This window comes from Micromesistius poutassou (assembly GCF_964030765.1).
Source record: "Micromesistius poutassou genome assembly, chromosome: 4".
NCBI classification, from domain to species: Eukaryota; Metazoa; Chordata; class Actinopteri; order Gadiformes; family Gadidae; genus Micromesistius; species Micromesistius poutassou.
The window spans coordinates 2,242,128-2,261,147 of NC_140274.1; the positions used below are offsets into that span (position 1 = coordinate 2,242,128).

Here is a 19,020-nt window from a genome sequence, read left to right on the forward strand (position 1 = left end):
CGTCATTATACCACGTGGCCATTGTGTTGACGAGCTCAGCGCAACTGAATCTGATTGGCAGAGGACCTCCGAGTGGACTTCCTGCTTTATCATGTGATTTGTGGGTTTGCAGTGAAGAGGTATTTGCTATTATTATTCTCTATACTCACTGTAACAATCTACCATAGGCGTCAGCCTACACTGCTTGGCAAGTTAACTCTGCTGTCTACGCTAGTATAAGTCCTACTGCTGTCCGTGTTGGAGTACAGGTTGTGTTTGCATTAAAGGCTTATGTGAGGACATGTTCCTGTGCAGTGAATGATGTCCAACAGATACCAGATCGTGGTGCAGGGCGAGGCGTCAGAGACAGACTCTGATGATGAGGTGTACATCACCTCCCTCCCAGCCGCTGCCCAGGGTGCTGCTGCTGGAGCCAAGGTGATGGAAACGTGCACTAGTGTCTGTATAGGTTTATGACAGTTACAAGAGACTTTGACACATTATTTGTCATTATGGGTTAACATAGTTGCCTTATTTCACGTTGCTTTAGGATCTACAACTCTCTTGAGTCCTCTCAGTAGGGGGTATAGGAAAAAGCCCATGAAGTATTCTGATGTACAAGCCCTGATGGAGTTCTGTGGAACAATCAAACTCAGTGATTTATTTATTCCATTGTTTGTTAGCGTTTATATATGTTTTTAACCAATAATTGATTTTTGTCTAATGTGATGCATCCAGGTCCCCGGCGAGGCCTCTGAGACGGACAGTGAGGGCGAGCTGGATCAGCCTAAGAGACAACCCATGGGCGTTTCTCCAGCAGGGAGCTATGACAACGTTCACATACTGAGGAGAGACCTGCCTCCCCTCATAGTGGTCAGAGACCACCCTGACATCCAGTCGGTAGTGGAAGATCGATGGAGCCCTGTTCACAGACCCCACGGTGAGGAACCACACAATCATCATCCCTTCATGTACCATGTTTTGCGTGCATATGAGCACCACTCATGCCCACGACAATAGAGTCGGCCTACATTGTAAATCAATCGGGAACAATTGTGCCAATGACCATACATTTGATGTACTTGATTTACACTTTTGCAGTCTTAGGGGTTACATCTTTATTGATGAATGCACTTATTTGAAGTCGCTTCGGACAAAAGCATTAGCTTAAAGGGGTAGTTGTATATTGGACCTCATTTCCAAGTAAGCCAGTGTGTTATTCATCATTCTAAACCGTTTTCAACATTTTTCATTCAGTCCTTCTAGTTGCAGAAATCGCTGGGTGCTAGGCTAGCGCAAGTCGAGGGGAACTGCTAGCCTGCCAATAAAAACAGTTTTACCTAATGTATAATGTTAGAAATAAAACTATCCTTGTATCGCAATGATCGCACTACATTTTCAGGGACTACTTTCTCAGCAGCGGCGGAATTTCACTTTGCTCCGGTGTAGCAACCAATTCACTACAGCAGAAGGTAAACAGAGAAGCACTCCAGGTTATATCAGTCTGCCGCTGCCGTAGCCTGCTTCCAATTACAGGGATTATAAACTAAATGCAATGCGATGCAAGGGACAGACATTTACATCGATGGTCTGGTGTTATAATTGGTGTGCACTGTGGAGTGGGTAAGGCAGGCTAGCAGTTCCCCTCGACTTGCGCTAGCCTACCACCAGCGATTTCTGCAACTAGAAGGACTGAATGAAAAGTGTTGAAAATGGTCTCCAATGATAAACAACACACTGGCTCACTTGGAAATGAGGTCCGATGTCCAAAATTCCGAACTAGCCCTTTAATAAATGTAGTGTTATGTAGGAATATTGTAAACACTAACGATAACATGACCATTTGTACCCACGATGTGAATGCACCACAACAGGGGTGCATTCACAATACTACCGTGCAAATGGTTCCTTTTTCTCTTTGTTTTGTGTTTAGTCTGGTTAATAATTATCGTTGTTGTTGATGTCCCAGGAGACACGCTGTTGCAGCAGAAGCTGCAGGAGTCCAACAGCCGTCTGTGTGCCGACGTGGGGCAGACCCTACGGCAGGTCTACGGCAACGCCTGTCGAGAGGTAAGGCTGTGAGCGGCATGCGTCCTGACCGGCTCCGTCCTCTGTTCTGGACATGTGTCTGTAACGTGATGTGGGCTCCCACAAGATATTCATCAAACAAATGAACAAAAAGTGCATTTATTGTTTAGTCTGTGAAATCTATGTATTCACATTGACTACATGTGTTCATCACACAACCGTCTTAAAGTCAACAAGGTGAAGAATATCACCTTCAACTCTTAACTTGCAGGAGTATCTACCTTTACAGTTTGTACTACTATTTTGTATCTTCTAATTTACCATATAAGAGCAGAACCTACCCACCCCCCATCCCCTATCCCCATTATATATTTTTTAATGGGCTTTTAATGGCCAGGTCCTTCATATTGACCTGATCCTTTGTGTCGTTGTGGTAGGTACGCAGTGCCACCGTCCAGCTCAACACATCCCAGGGGGCCATCATTAACGCCTCCCACAGCATCAGACTCATCCTGGACGACCTGAAGGCTGTCTCTGAGAAGATTGATATTATCACCAGTTGCCACCTGCTGCCAGACATCCATATGGGCCCGCCTGCAGCCAGCGTAGCCCAAGGACCATGAGGGGGGATCCCAGCAGATTAACTTTGTTTATGCTTTATATATTATTCAGTATTAATTCATAATAACAACATGTATTTAGATCTCGGGATAGTAGACAAGGAATAACAAAAGGAATAAATGGTGAAAAGCAGAATAATCGTTCCATTATTTCAGTTATTAACCAGATATTTTCTAAAAAGTTATACATTTACACTATGTCATGTATATATCATGATATATAACATGATAAAGTCAAAGGCAGGAATATAAGTAAATGTTGCAATGCCAGATTTTTAAAATCCATATCAGAATAATGCTGATATTTTGATTATAATATAATACTATTTTCCAACTTTCGTTGAGTTCATATTCAGTATATATGGCCCACCCAGACTTTTACTCCATTGGGTGTTATTTTGCTAGGTATTCATTAACTGTTACATTAATGTTGCTATGAATTAAAGACCAATGCTGAAGGATTTAACTACTATGACTCGGTGTATAGTCTATGGCTTCCATCCACTGAAGATCGGCGTGGTTCTTTTCGTTTCATTGTCATCCGTGTTTACAAAATATATGTACACCGCCATCATCAGGAGGAGGTTCAACGCGGTTGCCACGACGCCTATCATGGTGCACACGTGATCAAAGTCCATATCACAGCAGCCCATGTCCTCCTCGTCATCAGTCGAGGCCACCGCTGTCTCAGCAGGCACACCCGCAGGGTCCCCCATCTAATATCATCAGAGACAGCGAGAGCAGCCGGTTATTGTGGCTTATAATGGTAAATACATATTAGTTAAAAGATAAAAAGAATGCCTGATTTATTTACTCAATCCTGCCACCGGGGGATGCTGTGGCAAGGGAAAAATAGATCTATTCTATTCTACTTTTTACTCTATTTCTTTCCTTGTTTATCTGCATATTGCTACACTTTGTACTTCCAAGAAAGCTCTTCAAATTAATTTATAACAAGCACTGTACATGAGTATTATAACGTACATAAACTTTGAAACATTTAAACAATAAACCTTTGACTTGTTGAGATAGAGAGTACAAAAAGCTACCTCAGTAATATCCTCAGCCATATTTGTCTGTTTTTCTTTGGTCCCCACTGGTGAAGATATGGCTTCCATTTTTCTTCTTTTAACGTAAACGCTTTCAGCCTTTTTTGACTTGAGGTCCCGGCTGTAGAAATATGTTCCGAACGGAAGAGTGTAAAGGGCTCATCAGCTGCACCCTTCTATTTCTGAGTAAGGCCATTTATAGCTGTGTGTGTGTGTGTGTGTGTATGTGTGTGTGTGTGTGTGTGTGTGTGTGTGTGTGTATGTGTGCGTGTTTTATTACTGTGAGACAATTTAATAGGACTGCAACCATGTTGTAGCTGGCCAAGTGAACTGCTTGTTGCTTAGGAAACTAGGGAGGATTTTATCTTTGAATGCTTTGTGGAGAAGTGTTTTGACTCATGCCGTGAGTCAGATTCCAAGAATTTGTCTGGAATACAAAGGCTTAAAAATAAAACACAATTAAAAATATTTTTTTTAATTCATGAATCTTAAAACTAAAGTTGTTGGAACCACATTAAGAGTAAATTACCTTTTTAATAGTTAGTGTTAATCGGTGTGTAAACTATGATATCGATCATATATTTTTGGAATATTTTTAGACAAGTTGTCCTACTCCTTCGCCTCCCTCAGAGGTTGTGACATTAGTTATAAAAGGGATTCAATTCTTTATCTTGCTTATCTCACAGCTCATGTCTGAGGCATTGGCCCATTCAGTGTCTGAAATAGTCCCTCTCTCCACTGTGTCCTGTTAACCATGGTGTGACCCTAGTGTGCTCTTCCTATCCCCACAGGTCTTGTTACACTTGGTATGAAGGGGACTTCAATCTGATGCCAACATTTGGCAGCTCTCTCTTTGGATCTATCTATCGTGCGCCTCTCTGTTTTTAATTTCCACATGCACTGTTCCTGAAGTTGAAACAGTTTTTGCCTGTTACTTGAACACGTTTTGCAAAACGTGTCTGTATTGGTGTATTGGTTAGCTTATTTTTTGCAGTACTGTATATACTGTACTTGTATGTATATACCATACACAGTACTGAAACATCTCAATGTACGTAATCACAGTATGTCACAAAACTACCACTTTTGTTCCAAAGGAGCATTGGCCATCCTGCAATACAGTACATGTGATACGGTAATGTGACAGTACTGTAAATACTGTAGATACAGTCTGAGTAGAGTAGAAAGTAGAGAGTATAAGACATACCTGTTTTCCAGTCGGAATGTCCTTATTACGGATGAAACTGTAAAACGGCTTAGATTAGGGTGGACTCTCTGCCCAGCTTCCCTTAGTCAGGCCATGGTTTATGACATGGTCCACCAAAGTTGCTCTGTCATCGGCAATAATGGTCCGTGCATGGCCTCTTGGACCACGTCCTCCTCTATGTCTCAGTCCTCCTCTTCCTCCTCTACCTCTGCCTCTTGCTTGCAATCTAGTTCTCACAATGGCTTAACTGAGGCCTTTTTGAAGCTGGCTGATTGGTGTTCAGTTTTGTAAGTAAGTGTTTTCATGTGTGTATCTAAGTATTTTAAATTACCCAATGTGTTTTGTATTTTGAATAGATTTGTTTTCCCAATGGTACGCTGAGATTGCATTTTTTAACGAAGTGTCTATGAAATAATGTGTAGTGTGCAGGAGCAAGTGTGTTACAGAAAGGAGCAAGTGTATTGCAGAATTGCAACTAAAGTGCAAAGCAGCGCTTTTGTTTAAGGTATGGTTACATGTGTTTAAGGTATAGTAACAAAAACATCAAGTAGTGTTACTTTGGTCTAAGCATGTGTCTATAGTGTTCAAGCAATGGGCAACAACTGTAAATATACCAGTCCAGTAAGCCTACTTGCCCTGCCGCAGTCACAGGACACATGCATGTGCACCTGTTATTCATGTAAGGGGGCTCACATGTCTTGCAGTTCCAGATTGAATACGTTTAAGTTTAATAGTCTTGAAATGTTTTTCTTGTCCTCCAAAACAATGTTGATACATATATATATATATATATATATATCAACATATCAATAATACATAATCCATTTGAAATATGGATATTAAAGAACAGTAAAAATGTGAGATATAATAAGTGTGTGTGTGTGTGTGTGTGTGTGTGTGTGTGTGTGTGTGTGTGTGTGTGTGGGCAAGGATTTGACAGGGCAGCCGCATTGATCACAGCCTCTGGTGGGATTGAACATGAACTAAAAGAACGTCCAGAGAGAGGCGTCTCTCCTCAACAGTGGTGTGGGGAGGCCTCTCTTCCAGTCCCAGGAAGGATGGCCCTTGCAGACGGCGGGTGGAGGGGGGTACAGATACAGAAAACACTAATAGAATCCATGACGCAGGACACGTACATCATTTTTAACCTGCTGTTGTGCTTTCAAATCACTTTGAAACGTTTAGAAAACAGATATTTTCAGACCTTCCCCTAGACTCAAAGGACTAAGACAGACTAACTCTTATTTATTACCAACACTCAACCTACATTTATTGATAACCCTAACCCTAGCCATATTACTAACCTTAACCCTTAATAACCCAATTTAATATAAGTAGAAATTATGCGGGAAAAAATAGCCCTGTAAAAGTTGATGGGAAAATGCAGAACAACATTTCTAACATTTTTAAATGTAATTGTAGAATTCATTAAAAAGTATTCCATAGGACACAAATACTCCTTTATTAAAATGCTCCAGTTTTTTGAGAGCTGTTTCCTGCTGACGCGAGCGGACCCAAACTCTCCTGGCAGTCGCTGCAGCAGCATATTAATCAGTATGTCAGATCACCAACCCTATTACTCTGCATCACAATCCCTCAGGCCTTATCGGACTCATTCTCTGGTGTTGGCTGAGCTAGAGTGTGGGTTGTTTGATGCAAAACAAAAGGGCATCAGTGCATAAGGTGATCAGAGTAAATCACATGTTTCCATCCCATTTCCATTAAACATTGACCCAGGTGCATCTGGCGTAGCATAGCATATCTGCAATAAACTTGGCCAAACCTAAGTTAGTGGGACTTTTTCTTCAGCTTGGGCGAACATGTGAGGAGATTGTTACACTCCACAGTCATTAAAGGCACTGTGTAGGAATTGCTCCCATCTAGTGGTACAATTGCGTATCTGTAAGCCTCCAGCGGTGTCCCATATCATGCCCAATTCGCATTAACAATTTGTTTGAGTGATCTCGTCTTTGTTTGGGACTGGATTTTCGTTTTAACTTCTGTATTAATTTAGTCTACTAGAATAGGGTTGATGAGGTAGGCTATTGGACGCTCGGGGATAATAGTTTAAAAAGTTTGTGTCGGGAAATTCATGCGCATGCAGTGCTTTCTGTAGACGGTGTGAAACATGTAGACAACTGACCATGAAATCTGATTATTAAAGCATTCTAAACTATTTATTTATGGGGTGATGCCATCTGTGCAGCCAGAGTTCGGTGAGTTAAATTTGTCCATCGGGGAACTAACAGTGACACGCACTCGGAGACAGTAAAGAAGGTCCTGTAGCTGCTACACGCGTTTGATGTGCTCTCACCGTTCTCCTGCACAAAAATGCGTGCGTGCCAAGCAGTAGGCCTGGTCCGTCTTAACGTTAAGGGGATAAACAAGTTCAAGATTAACATCAATTTGCAGTGACCACTTGGCTGAATGGTTTTATATGCCTATCCGCCTTATTCCAGGCTACAGTATGCTCTTGCATTATGAACGAAAGTGCAGTGCAGGCTTTCAAATTTGGTGGCGCAGTGACAAGCGTGTCTCGCTGAGATCCTACTACGTTTCAGTCACACTGGCTCTGAGCGAAAACACGTTCAGCCTGCTAGTACCACCTTGTGCTTTATGTCCCTCCCGGCCGTTATAGTTTTTCATAGTCCGGGAAGGACATGGAAGCCTCCTTAGGACTGACACTTTCCAAGTAAATAATATAATATAATATAAGAAATTCTTTGCTCAGGAGAATAAGTCTGATCATTGGCAGAGGTGATTTTACACCAATGAGGACATATTTATGAATGAAGACATTGATTTTAGCTAATACATTACTTAAAATGCTACACAGTGTCCCCTTAAGGGCCCTCTGGCCCATTTTACATAAACTAAACAGCGTTCTCTGTGGGAGTGACTCGAGGCTGTCACTGGATATGGGTCTCATGCTTGGTTGGCATATCGGAGGTCCCCTGCCTTGGTTTTTTGCCATGACAGTGGCTTCTCATAGCAACCAAAGGAACACATTTTAAAAGGGCCACTTATTACTTTTCTATTAGCCAACTTTATTTGTCAACTGATTGATAATGATAATGTCAATTGATAATGTGAACAGAATTTGAGAAGGTAATTTGGTTTCTTTCATTGTTTCATCCTCAGTATTTTAATTTACACAAAATAGGTATTATGTATGTATATTATTATTATTATTATTATTATTATTATTATTATTATTATTATTATCATCATCATATATTATATTATTATGCATGAATAATCTTTGGTTTATGACCAGGGCAATGTGCAGTGGGATGTTCTTTACTGCCTAATTTTAGTTACACAGTCACAGACCAGCGGCAGTGTTGTTTTGTAATGGTTTGGTTTGAGGGTCCTCCTGGAGTCACTCTCCTGGCTTATGGCAGTGATGAGACCTCCAGTCCATCTCCAAAGGGAGTTTGAAGTTTGAAGTTTATTTATTTCGCAAAGGGACAAAGTATATTGATGAACATTTTTTTAAAATAAAAATGTAAATATACAGGATTAAGCCAAAGGCTAATTTCAATCCTTAGTCAATATTTCAATGATGCAACAACAACAACAACACATACAATCAATCTCTTCAAAAGTGATTTATTTATTTATATTTATTTTTCATAACTTGTTTTCCTTGTTTGCATAACTATAATAACCATATATAAACACAATATGACACTATTACAGCAGGTGTCGTAGAATAGGCTTTGCAGAACAACATTTCTAACAGCAAAACATGTTTTTAAATGTAATTGTAGAATTCATTAAAAAGTATTCCATAGGACACAAATACTCCTTTAGTAAAATGCTCCAGTTTTTTGAGAGCTGTTTCCTGCTGACGCGAGCGGACCCAAACTCTCCTGGCAGTCGCTGCAGCGGCATATTAATCAGTATGTCAGATCACCAACCCTATTACTCTGCATCACAATCCCTCAGGCCTTATCGGACTCATTCTCTGGTGTTGGCTGAGCTAGAGTGTGGGTTGTTTGATGCAAAACAAAAGGGCAGTGCTGAATTGGACACTGTGGACAGACTGTAATCTGCTGGGAGCTCCCCAGATCAAGATGGGGTCACAAGGTCAAAGTGAGTTTACGTGCTCGTTCCATTTCCAACAGGATACAGAGACATCTTTCAACTGAAGCTTCAAACTATCTGTCTATTACAAAATGTGAACTATAATCTAAACTTTTTACCATTTGGTGATAAACTCTTTCTGCTTCATGTTTTGTGTCTGGAAGTATTGTATTGGAGTAGGCTTGTTTTAATTAAACAAAAGTAATTATCTGTATGGGCAATTCTATGCATTGTTGTGAGAGATATTAGCAGGGTTAGAAATAATTGTGGTCCTTTGTATTTGATCCTGTGCTATGATTGCCGTTACCTTGACATTACCTTTCATTGTTAGCATAATGATTTGTCTGTTATTTTGTGCGTGTTCATGTCTTGTTCATGTTTCTGTGCTGAGGAGATGGCTGAGGCTGATGGAGACTTGTCCCAACAGGCTTATCTAATTGGTCAGCTGGATGGGACTGTTAACGTGTCACAGAAAAATGATTGGTCGTAACGGGATTATGCTTGTATAGAAAAAATAAATAACATGTCGGCCTAATTCAGGTGTTAACATTGGATTTAGTATGCATGGCACTTCCGATATACAAAAGTAAACATGGTATATTGTACAATATGTAATAATGTATTCTCACTTAGCAAAGACACATTTGTACGTTTGTAAGAATAAATGAGAAGCAATCATAGGTTGTTCTACTTTAGTCCAGAAAATCCAACAATATAATCCAACAAATAGTATATTTATATGTATATATATACATATATATAGCTTCTTGAATTAAATGTCATTGTGCTTTCTCTAACTGGTGGCGTATTTGACTCTTAAGAAAATATCCATTGTGGTGTGACAGTCCAGTTGTAATCCTCCAATCCGATACAGGCAAATGTTTTACCTTGTGAGCCATACCGCAGATATAGAGTCCGAGACAGGTTGTGAACCCTGGCCATTTAGAAGAAATCCCATCTGTCTTTTCCCTGGACGAGCCACGCTTGTTCATCAGACCAAAGTCAGGGCAGAAGCCATGTTCCATCATCACTAACTCCAGGCTACAGTCCTGGCTGAAACATGGTCATTGTGTAGAAGTTGCACATGCTAAATGAGACTCAAAGTGTACCACTGAGCTCATTCGACATGGATCCCCTCCTTGTTTATCATCTACCCACGCCTTCCACAATGTAAATCATATACATTTACAGCATATCATTGATCAGGGATGCTCTGGTTTAAAGTGTACATGGTCCTAGAAACGGTTCTAGCAGAGCATCTCCAAGTGCCAGTTCTCCATCTAATGTTGCAGGTTTGACTTCTCCACTTATGTCACGGTTGTGTCTTTCGATTACCATGTTACCATGGACTTTAACATAGCTGTTCTCCCAATGTACAATATTATAGGCAGGAAGGAGAGCGTCATCAGGTGGAGGTGTATATGTAAACGACCAGCAGCAGTAAGAGGTTGAGGACGATACCTAGGAGTCCCAGCTGGGCCAGGAGTCTCTCCTCTGGAGAGCTGTTGTAGGGGCTGCCCAGGTCCATGTGAGGCCTAAAGGGACTCCACTGGCCACTATTAGATATAGTCTGTATGTTGAGCTTCGGAATTTGTTTTTATTAGTATTATACAGGTATTTATATATGTGTAAAAAAGACAAGTACAGCTGCTATCTTGTCGATGATTAGTGTCACTTTAGATGCTTAACAACTCTTTGGTCGTTGGTAGTTGAAATCAAGGTCAAAATTCAAGTCACGTGAATATAATTAAAAAAAACTATAAAAAAAGTGGTTAGACTATAAAGAGCTCCTGTAAGGTTAACATGAAACATGCTTTGGGTCAAAACATCTGGCAGATAGCAGGGTCATCCCAGGTGCAGGTGTGCTTCGGTGCTGTATAAACACACTCCCTGTGATCTTTACATGCAGACTCGGCTCTTAGTGCCTTAATATTTAAACGCTTTCGTACCTAAATAATTGATGATGCGGGCGGTCCTAATGGAAGATAAACCGTGATGCAGCCCAGTTCATTGTTAACAAAACAGGTTGTGTGACACAAGTGACAGTGTGCAGGGGCCTTCCTGTTGCTTAAACAAAGAGTCCTGGTGACGTCAGGTCAGGTGACGGTGGTGTAGATGTAGACGAAGATGACCACCAGCAGGTTGAGAATGGTGCCGATGATGCCCAGCACCGCTAGGATTCTCTCTTCACGGTCGTTGGCGGGCTCCTCCTCTCTGGCGTGAGCACTGCAGACATAGCGACCATCGGTGACCATGGTTACCATCACAGCACCCCAACCCCACAGGGTGCGATGCCTGGATCAACGGAGAGAGAGAGAGCGAGGATGGGGACGGATGAGGTTGAGGGAGATGATGGTGATGCCATAGAGGGGATGGTCGGTGTAGGAAGGTGGTGATGACGACAAAGAGGTGAAAATAGTTAATTGAATATAAAAGTGCAGAAGGGTATTCGGAGTGAAAACATGTTAATGAAACAATCCTGCCAGAGTTGTTGGATATCTCTCTGCAAATGCACATAAATGCATTGCTCATGCAAACATGTACATACATGAGCCAACACAAAGACATTGTGACACTGGCTTTTTTTCAGGCATTTTTGTGCTGCGTGTTCGCCTGCATTTCAATATTAATGAAGTATGTGTCTTTTATTGGTTCCCCCGTCGACCCAGCTGGATACCAAATGAGCCTCACTCTTCATATCTGTCTTGCATGCTGCTGTCATGTTGGCTCATGTTTGACCTCGAGAATTTGGGAATTAGATTGTTTGCTGAAGATTGTAGCTACCTTGCTTTTTCTCATAAAAAATGTATTTGTAGGAACTGTAATTTCTTTCTTTATCTTTTCCTACCCATCACACACATTTCACATTACATATATGCTATGAATTTAGATTTTCTCATTATATTTTCTTACTCTGCTGTCAATAGTTTGAAGTTTAGTTAGTCAGAAGCCTTAACAGAGCTCAGGAGTCAACATTGGGGGCAATATATTTGAGTCTGTTGTCTTTTTCCAGCACACAGGACTTAAAACATTGAATAACTCGTACTTTGTATACAGAACATTGCTACTAAAATGATATCTGCTCCCAGCCACAGCTTTATTTGTCCCCCATGTCCTCTAAGCCTTCTAATCATCTATCCTCTTTTGGATGAGTAGCTTCTTTTCCACTACACTTCCCCTATCTGTGTCTCTTTTTCTATATTTTTCTCCTGGAATTTAAATTGGAGAAGTCTGCTGCACGCATACTAATTCTGCCAAGCCCTGTAAACCAGATACCAGATCAGACGACTATCATGGAACATCCTCACTGATCTAAGATCAATTGTGTCTGGTGAAAAATCTGTGTGTGTGTGTGTGTGTGTGTGCGTGCGTGCGTGTGCATGTATGTGTATTTATGTCTGTACAAGGGCTTGAGGATACCACCATAGTTGTGCTTAGGCGTTCAACAGTGTAATAGGATTATTTCCAACCCAATTACAAGGGAAAAGAACACCTCTGAACTCCAGGCAAATTAAAGACCCCTACAAACTTGTAGATTCATACCACATCGCAACAACACAAAGAAAAAGACTGAAGGCGATGAGGCTGTTTGCTGTTTATGTGTTCCAGAAGGTTAAATAACGCCTCACTCTTCTTTGCCTTAATTATTTTTGTCCCAGAACCTAACCCTTGTTTTCTTTTCTTTAGCTCTGGTTTTGGTCTGAAACTATGAAGTGAAGTTATAGATGGTGATAAATTCATCCATCCATCCATCCAAATAAACATCCATTCATCCATCCATCCATCCATCCATCCATGCATACATGCATACCTATACATACATCAGCATACACGCATGGATGAATTCATACATACATACATACATACATACATACATACAAAATGTTACAAGAAGAACAGATACACTTGTGTGCATTGTTTTTTGTTTTTTTTCAGTTGTGTTGTGATGATTTGTGAGCAGAATAGAAGAGCAACCAGGGTGAGGGTGAGGGTTAGAAGAGCCACCAGGGTGAGGGTGAGGGTTAGAAGAGCCACCAGGGTGAGGGTGAGGGTTAGAAGAGCCACCAGGGTGAGGGTGAGGGTTAGAAGAGCCACCAGGGTGGGGGTTAGAGAGCACACGAGGGTGAGGGTTAGAGAGCACACGAGGGTGAGGGTTAGAGAGCACACCAGGGTGAGGGTTAGAGAGCACACGAGGGTGAGCCACCAGGCTCCCGATGCCCTTTGGCTGATGGCACAGTGGGCTTTCCTCAGATATTCGTTCCAGAGATTATTCCAGCTGATCTCCATTCTGCAGGCGAACAACCTCCTCCGTCATGTCACCCGCTATCATTGTCATCTTCATTGCAGTTTTCACATTCTGTATGCTGCAGCAGACTGCTCTCTTTTTCATTTGACATCCTGTTTAGCAGATTGACGGTGTTTTCCAAGACAGATATAAACGGTGCACACGGCGGCACAACAGGGCTTGTGTTGTGAACTTGGCTGTTTGACACTATGTCTCCACCGGCAACTTTGGACAAGCACAACCTCAAACCCTGCACATCCAACACTTTTTAAACCACATCAACATTGCAAGCGCTGGTCCTGTGCTTCTTGCAGCAGCAGCAGCAGCTTTGCCCAATACATTAAAACTGCATTAAAACTCCTAGGAGTTTGCAGTGTGCACCATTTTGTTGGCTGTCCAGTTAACTGGACTACAGTATACCGTTGATTATTTGACCTACCTTTAACCTTTAACCTGTGTGTGTGTGTGTGTGTGTGTGTGTTTTAGTGTGTTAGTGTGCAAGGTTTAGAGTACCGTGGGATTACTTATTTCTAGTCTCTATGACCTTTGCTTACAACTAGGTTTTAGTTGTTTCGATCAAAATCCTCCAGTCTGTTTTCACATATTTATGTAGTAATGAATAGAGATGAGCCAGTTGAAATACCAACTATACTTGCCTTAACTATCCACATCAAAAGGTTTAATGAAAATGAAAATGAAATTGACAAATTGAGTAAATCGTAATTAATTGTGTTTGATTGTATTAATAAATTAGTTAGTGTTATTGATCCATTCAATCAAACCAATGCCCTTCTCCTGCTGCTGTCTCTGTGTCATTCTTAATTAGCCAGATGGGTTTGAGAGGGAATGTGAAGACATACACGCGTCTTACAATGACAACCCAGTCTGTGCTGTGCAATGCGTGTTAGCTGGGCAACTCCCAGAGTCCCTCCCCTGCTCTGTCTCTCTCCCTCTCCCTCCCTCACTCGCTCTATCCTCCCAAATCCTCGCTCTATCCTCCCAAATCTCCTCAATCTCTCTCATCCTCTGCTACCTTTTCTATTTAAAACATAAGGCTAAACTCCACACATCAATGCATACAGAAAACGCAAAAATACAGGATAGGATGAGTCAATGAGTCAGTCAGTGATGTTGTTGCGACTATAACCAATATGACACTAACCCAGTGGAAGAGTCTCCCAAGCTACAGCCTTCTCGGTGTGTGTGTGTGTGTGTGTGTGTGTGTGTGTGTGTGTGTGTGTGTGTGTGTGTGTGTGTGTGTGGCAGAGAGGAGTGGAGGAAACAAATGAGCATTGGTTAACACTTAATTAGTGTGTAAGAAGAAGATATATAAAGACAAAAGATTTGCAGGAACAAAATGTGTCTATGCGATTAATGTGGAGCTGTATAGGAGTTCATGTACATATAGAGCAGTCTAAACACCCTCTGAACCAATAAGCCAGAGATGTTAAATGTTCACATCGTCTCACGAGACCAGCATGAAGCTTGAGGTAAAATATGAATTGAATTGTGGACTATGAATGCATTGTGTTAGAGAATTGTAAATGATCGCTATGACCTGTTGCACGGTGAAAGTGTCTCTTATTGTGTTAAGTGGTCTTCCAATACATTGTTGGAATGATCCATATTTTGTAGGGTTAGTCCACTCTCATTGAAATAACAGCTTTGTATCGGCTTAGAGTTGATATAATGCTCCTTGTCATGACATTAGCAGTGCTAATTAGCAGTAATGTCATGCTGGCGCTATGAATTAATATTGGAGCTGCTCATTTTAATATCATCACAAGCTTCTTCTGTAGCTGCTACATCAATAAATGAATGGGAAAATTAGCTTATATCTAATGAAGTAAGCTGCCCTCAAGGCGATGTCATATCACTAGACTTTTATGGCCATTAGTGGAACCCTTTGAGGCTCTGGTGAGGGTGAAAAGCTAAGAAGCCTAGCCTTGCCTTGCAGATAAAGCTCTGCATGCCCTCTTACTCACTTCCATCTTCACCCATTTATCTGACGTTATGCATTCTGCCACACTACTACCCTTTTTTAAAATCACTATAATGAACAGGAATGCCATTGATTACTGCATATATATATATATATATATGACCCAAATAGAAGATAATGTATTAACAGTAAGGGAGTGAGACCCAGCCTTGAGACTGTTATTTGGTTGCGCAACAGCAAGTCATGTGACCTATGACACTTGAGTCATGTGACCTAGATTAAATCAGTGAATCAGAGTAAGGAATCTTCCCAGTGGACCACATAGCACATGAATTGATTATATCAGAATGTTGGACCTGCTTTCAATAGGCACCTTTTCTTAACTCAAAAACAATGAGGTTAGTTGGAATCGCACCTATCAGACGTCAGCACTTGGACGACTGCCCATCACCTGAGGCTTAACCTCAAAAAGACTGAGATCCTCCTAATACCGGGGAAAGATTGCCCAGACATGGACTTACTGGTCACTGTCGAGAACATCACTGTATCTCCTTCTCCAACGGCCAGAAACCTTGGTGTGGCCGATCCTGCAGATTTGCCCTCTACAACATCCGCAGGATCCGGCCCTTCCTCACAAGGGAAGCAGCTCAGCTCCTGGTCCAAGCGCTCGTCATCTCCCGCCTCGACTACTGCAACTCGCTCCTGGCTGGACTCCCTGTCTCCGCGATTAAACCTTTGTAGCGTATCCAGAACGCTGCAACACGTCTAGTGTTCAACCTACCTAAATTCCCTCCCAGTCGTAGCTTGCATCAGATTCAAGATGATGGTACTGGCATACAAGGCAGTCGATGGAACTGCCCCTGCCTACCTCCAAGGATTGGTCAAACCACACACCCCAGCTCGATCCCTCCGCTCAACTACCTCAGCTGGACGTCTGGTACCGCCATCACTAAGAGCAAGCAAAGGTCGATCAACAAAATAACAACTCTTCTCTGTTTTAGCATCACAGTGGTGGAACGAGCTCCCTGCCGATGTCAGGACCGCAGAGTCACTCACCAGCTTCCGCAAATGACTCAAAACTCACCTGTTCAGGAGTCACCTAGACTCTGCATAGCCATCAAGTCCCCCCTCCCACTATTGTATGTTGTACGTCCTGACACTTAATGTACGCACTTAATGTACGCACTTAATGTACATTGTATTTATTCATAGTACTTAATTGTGTAGCATCTGCAGTAGGTAGCTATCACTGCTGTATATGAGGAATGGGTTAGCCTAGCGATTTTTAGTACTTGCACTTGGTTCTATGAACATCTTTACTGTACCGACAGCGAAATATTGTTTCACTTCTTAAATGGTTTGGGGATTTATTTGCTCATTTATCATTAGTTTATCTGAATATGCCCAGCAATGAAACGTGAATGTGAAAGCATGGTTGTTTTCTATCTTACAAGTTATAAAGTGTTTATTTGTACGGCTTACTGCGGTTAGGACGCTGAGGTTAGTTCCCAACCAAACCTCTGCTGCCATCGTGTCGAGTTTTCACCCACACTATCAAAGAACGTGTCTGAAGTTCAAATAAATGTTTTATTCATATTTTCCATATTGCGTTTTTTCTCCACAGTAATTCCCTTGAAACGTGTTCCCGTCTTCATGACCTTTGAGACGTGGCTTAATGAGGTCTACTCACCACACATTGCACCAGGCGGGCAGCACAAACGTCCTGTCCTTCGTGGTTTTATCCCAGCATGCCGTCTGTTTCCTGTGGTCCTCCGTCAGTGTTTTCACCTTCCCCTCCTTGTCCCGTCGCTCACCTGCTCCATTCAGGTCCAGCTCTGTGGCTGGTGGGGAGGAGCCAGACAAAACACACACACACACACACACACACACACACACACACACACACACACAAATACATATACACATACACATACACATACACACACACACACACACAATCACAGCCCGTCTCATCAACGTTGACTGACATCTGTTGGGTTCCATGAGTATGTGGCAAGGAGTTCTCTACAGCTCTAACTCTACCTCGAGTCCACGTCGAATCCCTCTTTTAAAAGCCTCTCCATTAGTAATCCTTTATGCCAAACGTGCATCTCCTGACCCGCCCAGGAGTCACACCGGTGGTCTGTTCTTTTGTTCTCTTTGCTACTGTCCTTGAACACTTATCCTTATCCTTAAACAGTGTACCACCCTTATTATTATTATTATCATTATTATCATTATCATTATTATTATTATCATAACTCAAAAGAGTTTGCTCCTTATTCATGGGTTTCCCTCTGCGGTTCTCCAGAAGCGGCACTTTCTAGTCAGGGCTGTCTGCATCAATATTTAACAGGCCGCGGCCGAGGCGCGGTGCTGCTGTCACAGCTAAAGTTCTCTCATGCGCCTCAGTGCACGTCCAGCGAGATGTTCTGTGCTCGCCACAGCCCTGGTGTGCTCTCCCTGTCAGTTGTTGTTGCTGTCCTGTTCTGTCCTCCAATACTGTTCATCTCACTTTCATTTTTGTCATTCCTCTTCCTCTCCTTCTGCTGTGGTTGTTGTTTCTTTCCAGATTTGATCCTTTCTATTTACTTATTTAGCAGAAGCTTTCATCTAAAGCAGTTGAAGTTCATTTTTTTTTTATGCTTGGCAATAAAGAGCCAGTTTGGCTCTATGCAATCCTGACGCCTTCTTACTTTGCTTTCCACCCTCTTCTGCATTGGCTTGGACTAATTTCAATGTATTATTTTTCACTGTCCTCTTTCAACTCTTCAGCCAATTCTACTTCCTGTGCCCAGCCCTTCTCTGAGCCTCTCTCCCTGTCGTCACCCACTGAGGTCACGCCCCTCTCCTCATGACAGGACTCAGTGACTCTGAACTTTTCACCCCATGTCGCTGGTCCACTCCAGTATCCATGGCAACCACACTGTCCGCTCTGTCACGCCATTGGCATACCTTGACTTAACCTTCCCCTTAACCCCACTAAGTCATACTTCAACGCCTTTCTGTGTAAACCAACGCTGTTTTCTCTCCTCTGCCCTCCCCCTGGCTAGCTTATTCACGCGGCCTCTGTCTCCTTGGCCCCTGCTGGCTGGTGTCGGCCTTCCCTGCACATCCTCCACACATGCATCTCTTTTGTTCCGCAGCCACACCCACTTTATTGCGTGCTACATAATTACTTTGTTGCAATTCATTGTGTAGATGACTCATTAACGACTTCTCTTGCAGCCCTCCTCTCTCTGGCTGGATGCAGAATATGTTAAACCACCCCCCCGTCGCCTTCCAGAAGCTTGAGTCTCTACCAGGGCATCCTCTGTACCCCCTCACAACATGTAAAGATTCTGGTCCTACATGGCTAGAAGGTTTAGTGTGCTCTGCTGGTCTATAGTCGGCTCTGTACTCTGGCTTTGGAGAGAGAGAGAAAGAGAGACAGAGAGCATGAGAGAGAGAGAGAGAGAGAGAGAGAGAGAGAGAGAGAGAGAGAGAGAGAGAAAGGCACACACATTCACACAGTGCTGTGTGAATGTAACCAATACATTTCTGCAATTCTAAACCATCTTAGCCATAAAGATGGTTCATCATCTTAATCATCTTGCTGTTTGTTTCCTTGTAGATAACCCTTGATCTATCATGTTAGTATTGTCTCTACAACTGTCATCATGAGACACTTTATTGAGAATGTAAGTGTTTTTGGTTGCTTCCATTGTCACTTTCTCATCCTGAGTTTCCTAAGAGTTCCTAGGAAGACATTGGGAGTAAATGATGCCCAGAAAACCAGAGAGAGCTAATCAAAACGAGTGTGAAGAGAAAGTAGTGAGGAG

The 19,020-nt window shown here is 42.2% G+C and overlaps 1 protein-coding gene across 1 annotated transcript; it reads left to right on the top strand.

Annotated features, from left to right (window-relative positions):
* The first annotated feature begins 72 nt into the window (after positions 1-72).
* Positions 73-3,096, top strand: bloc1s3 (biogenesis of lysosomal organelles complex-1, subunit 3). The gene is made up of 5 exons (XM_084466688.1): positions 73-119; positions 295-417; positions 718-919; positions 1,949-2,049; positions 2,445-3,096. The coding sequence occupies exons 2-5, from the start codon at positions 298-300 to the stop codon at positions 2,628-2,630; spliced, it is 609 nt and encodes a 202-aa protein (XP_084322814.1). The 5' UTR covers positions 73-119; positions 295-297; the 3' UTR covers positions 2,631-3,096.
* The last annotated feature ends 15,924 nt before the right edge of the window (positions 3,097-19,020 follow it).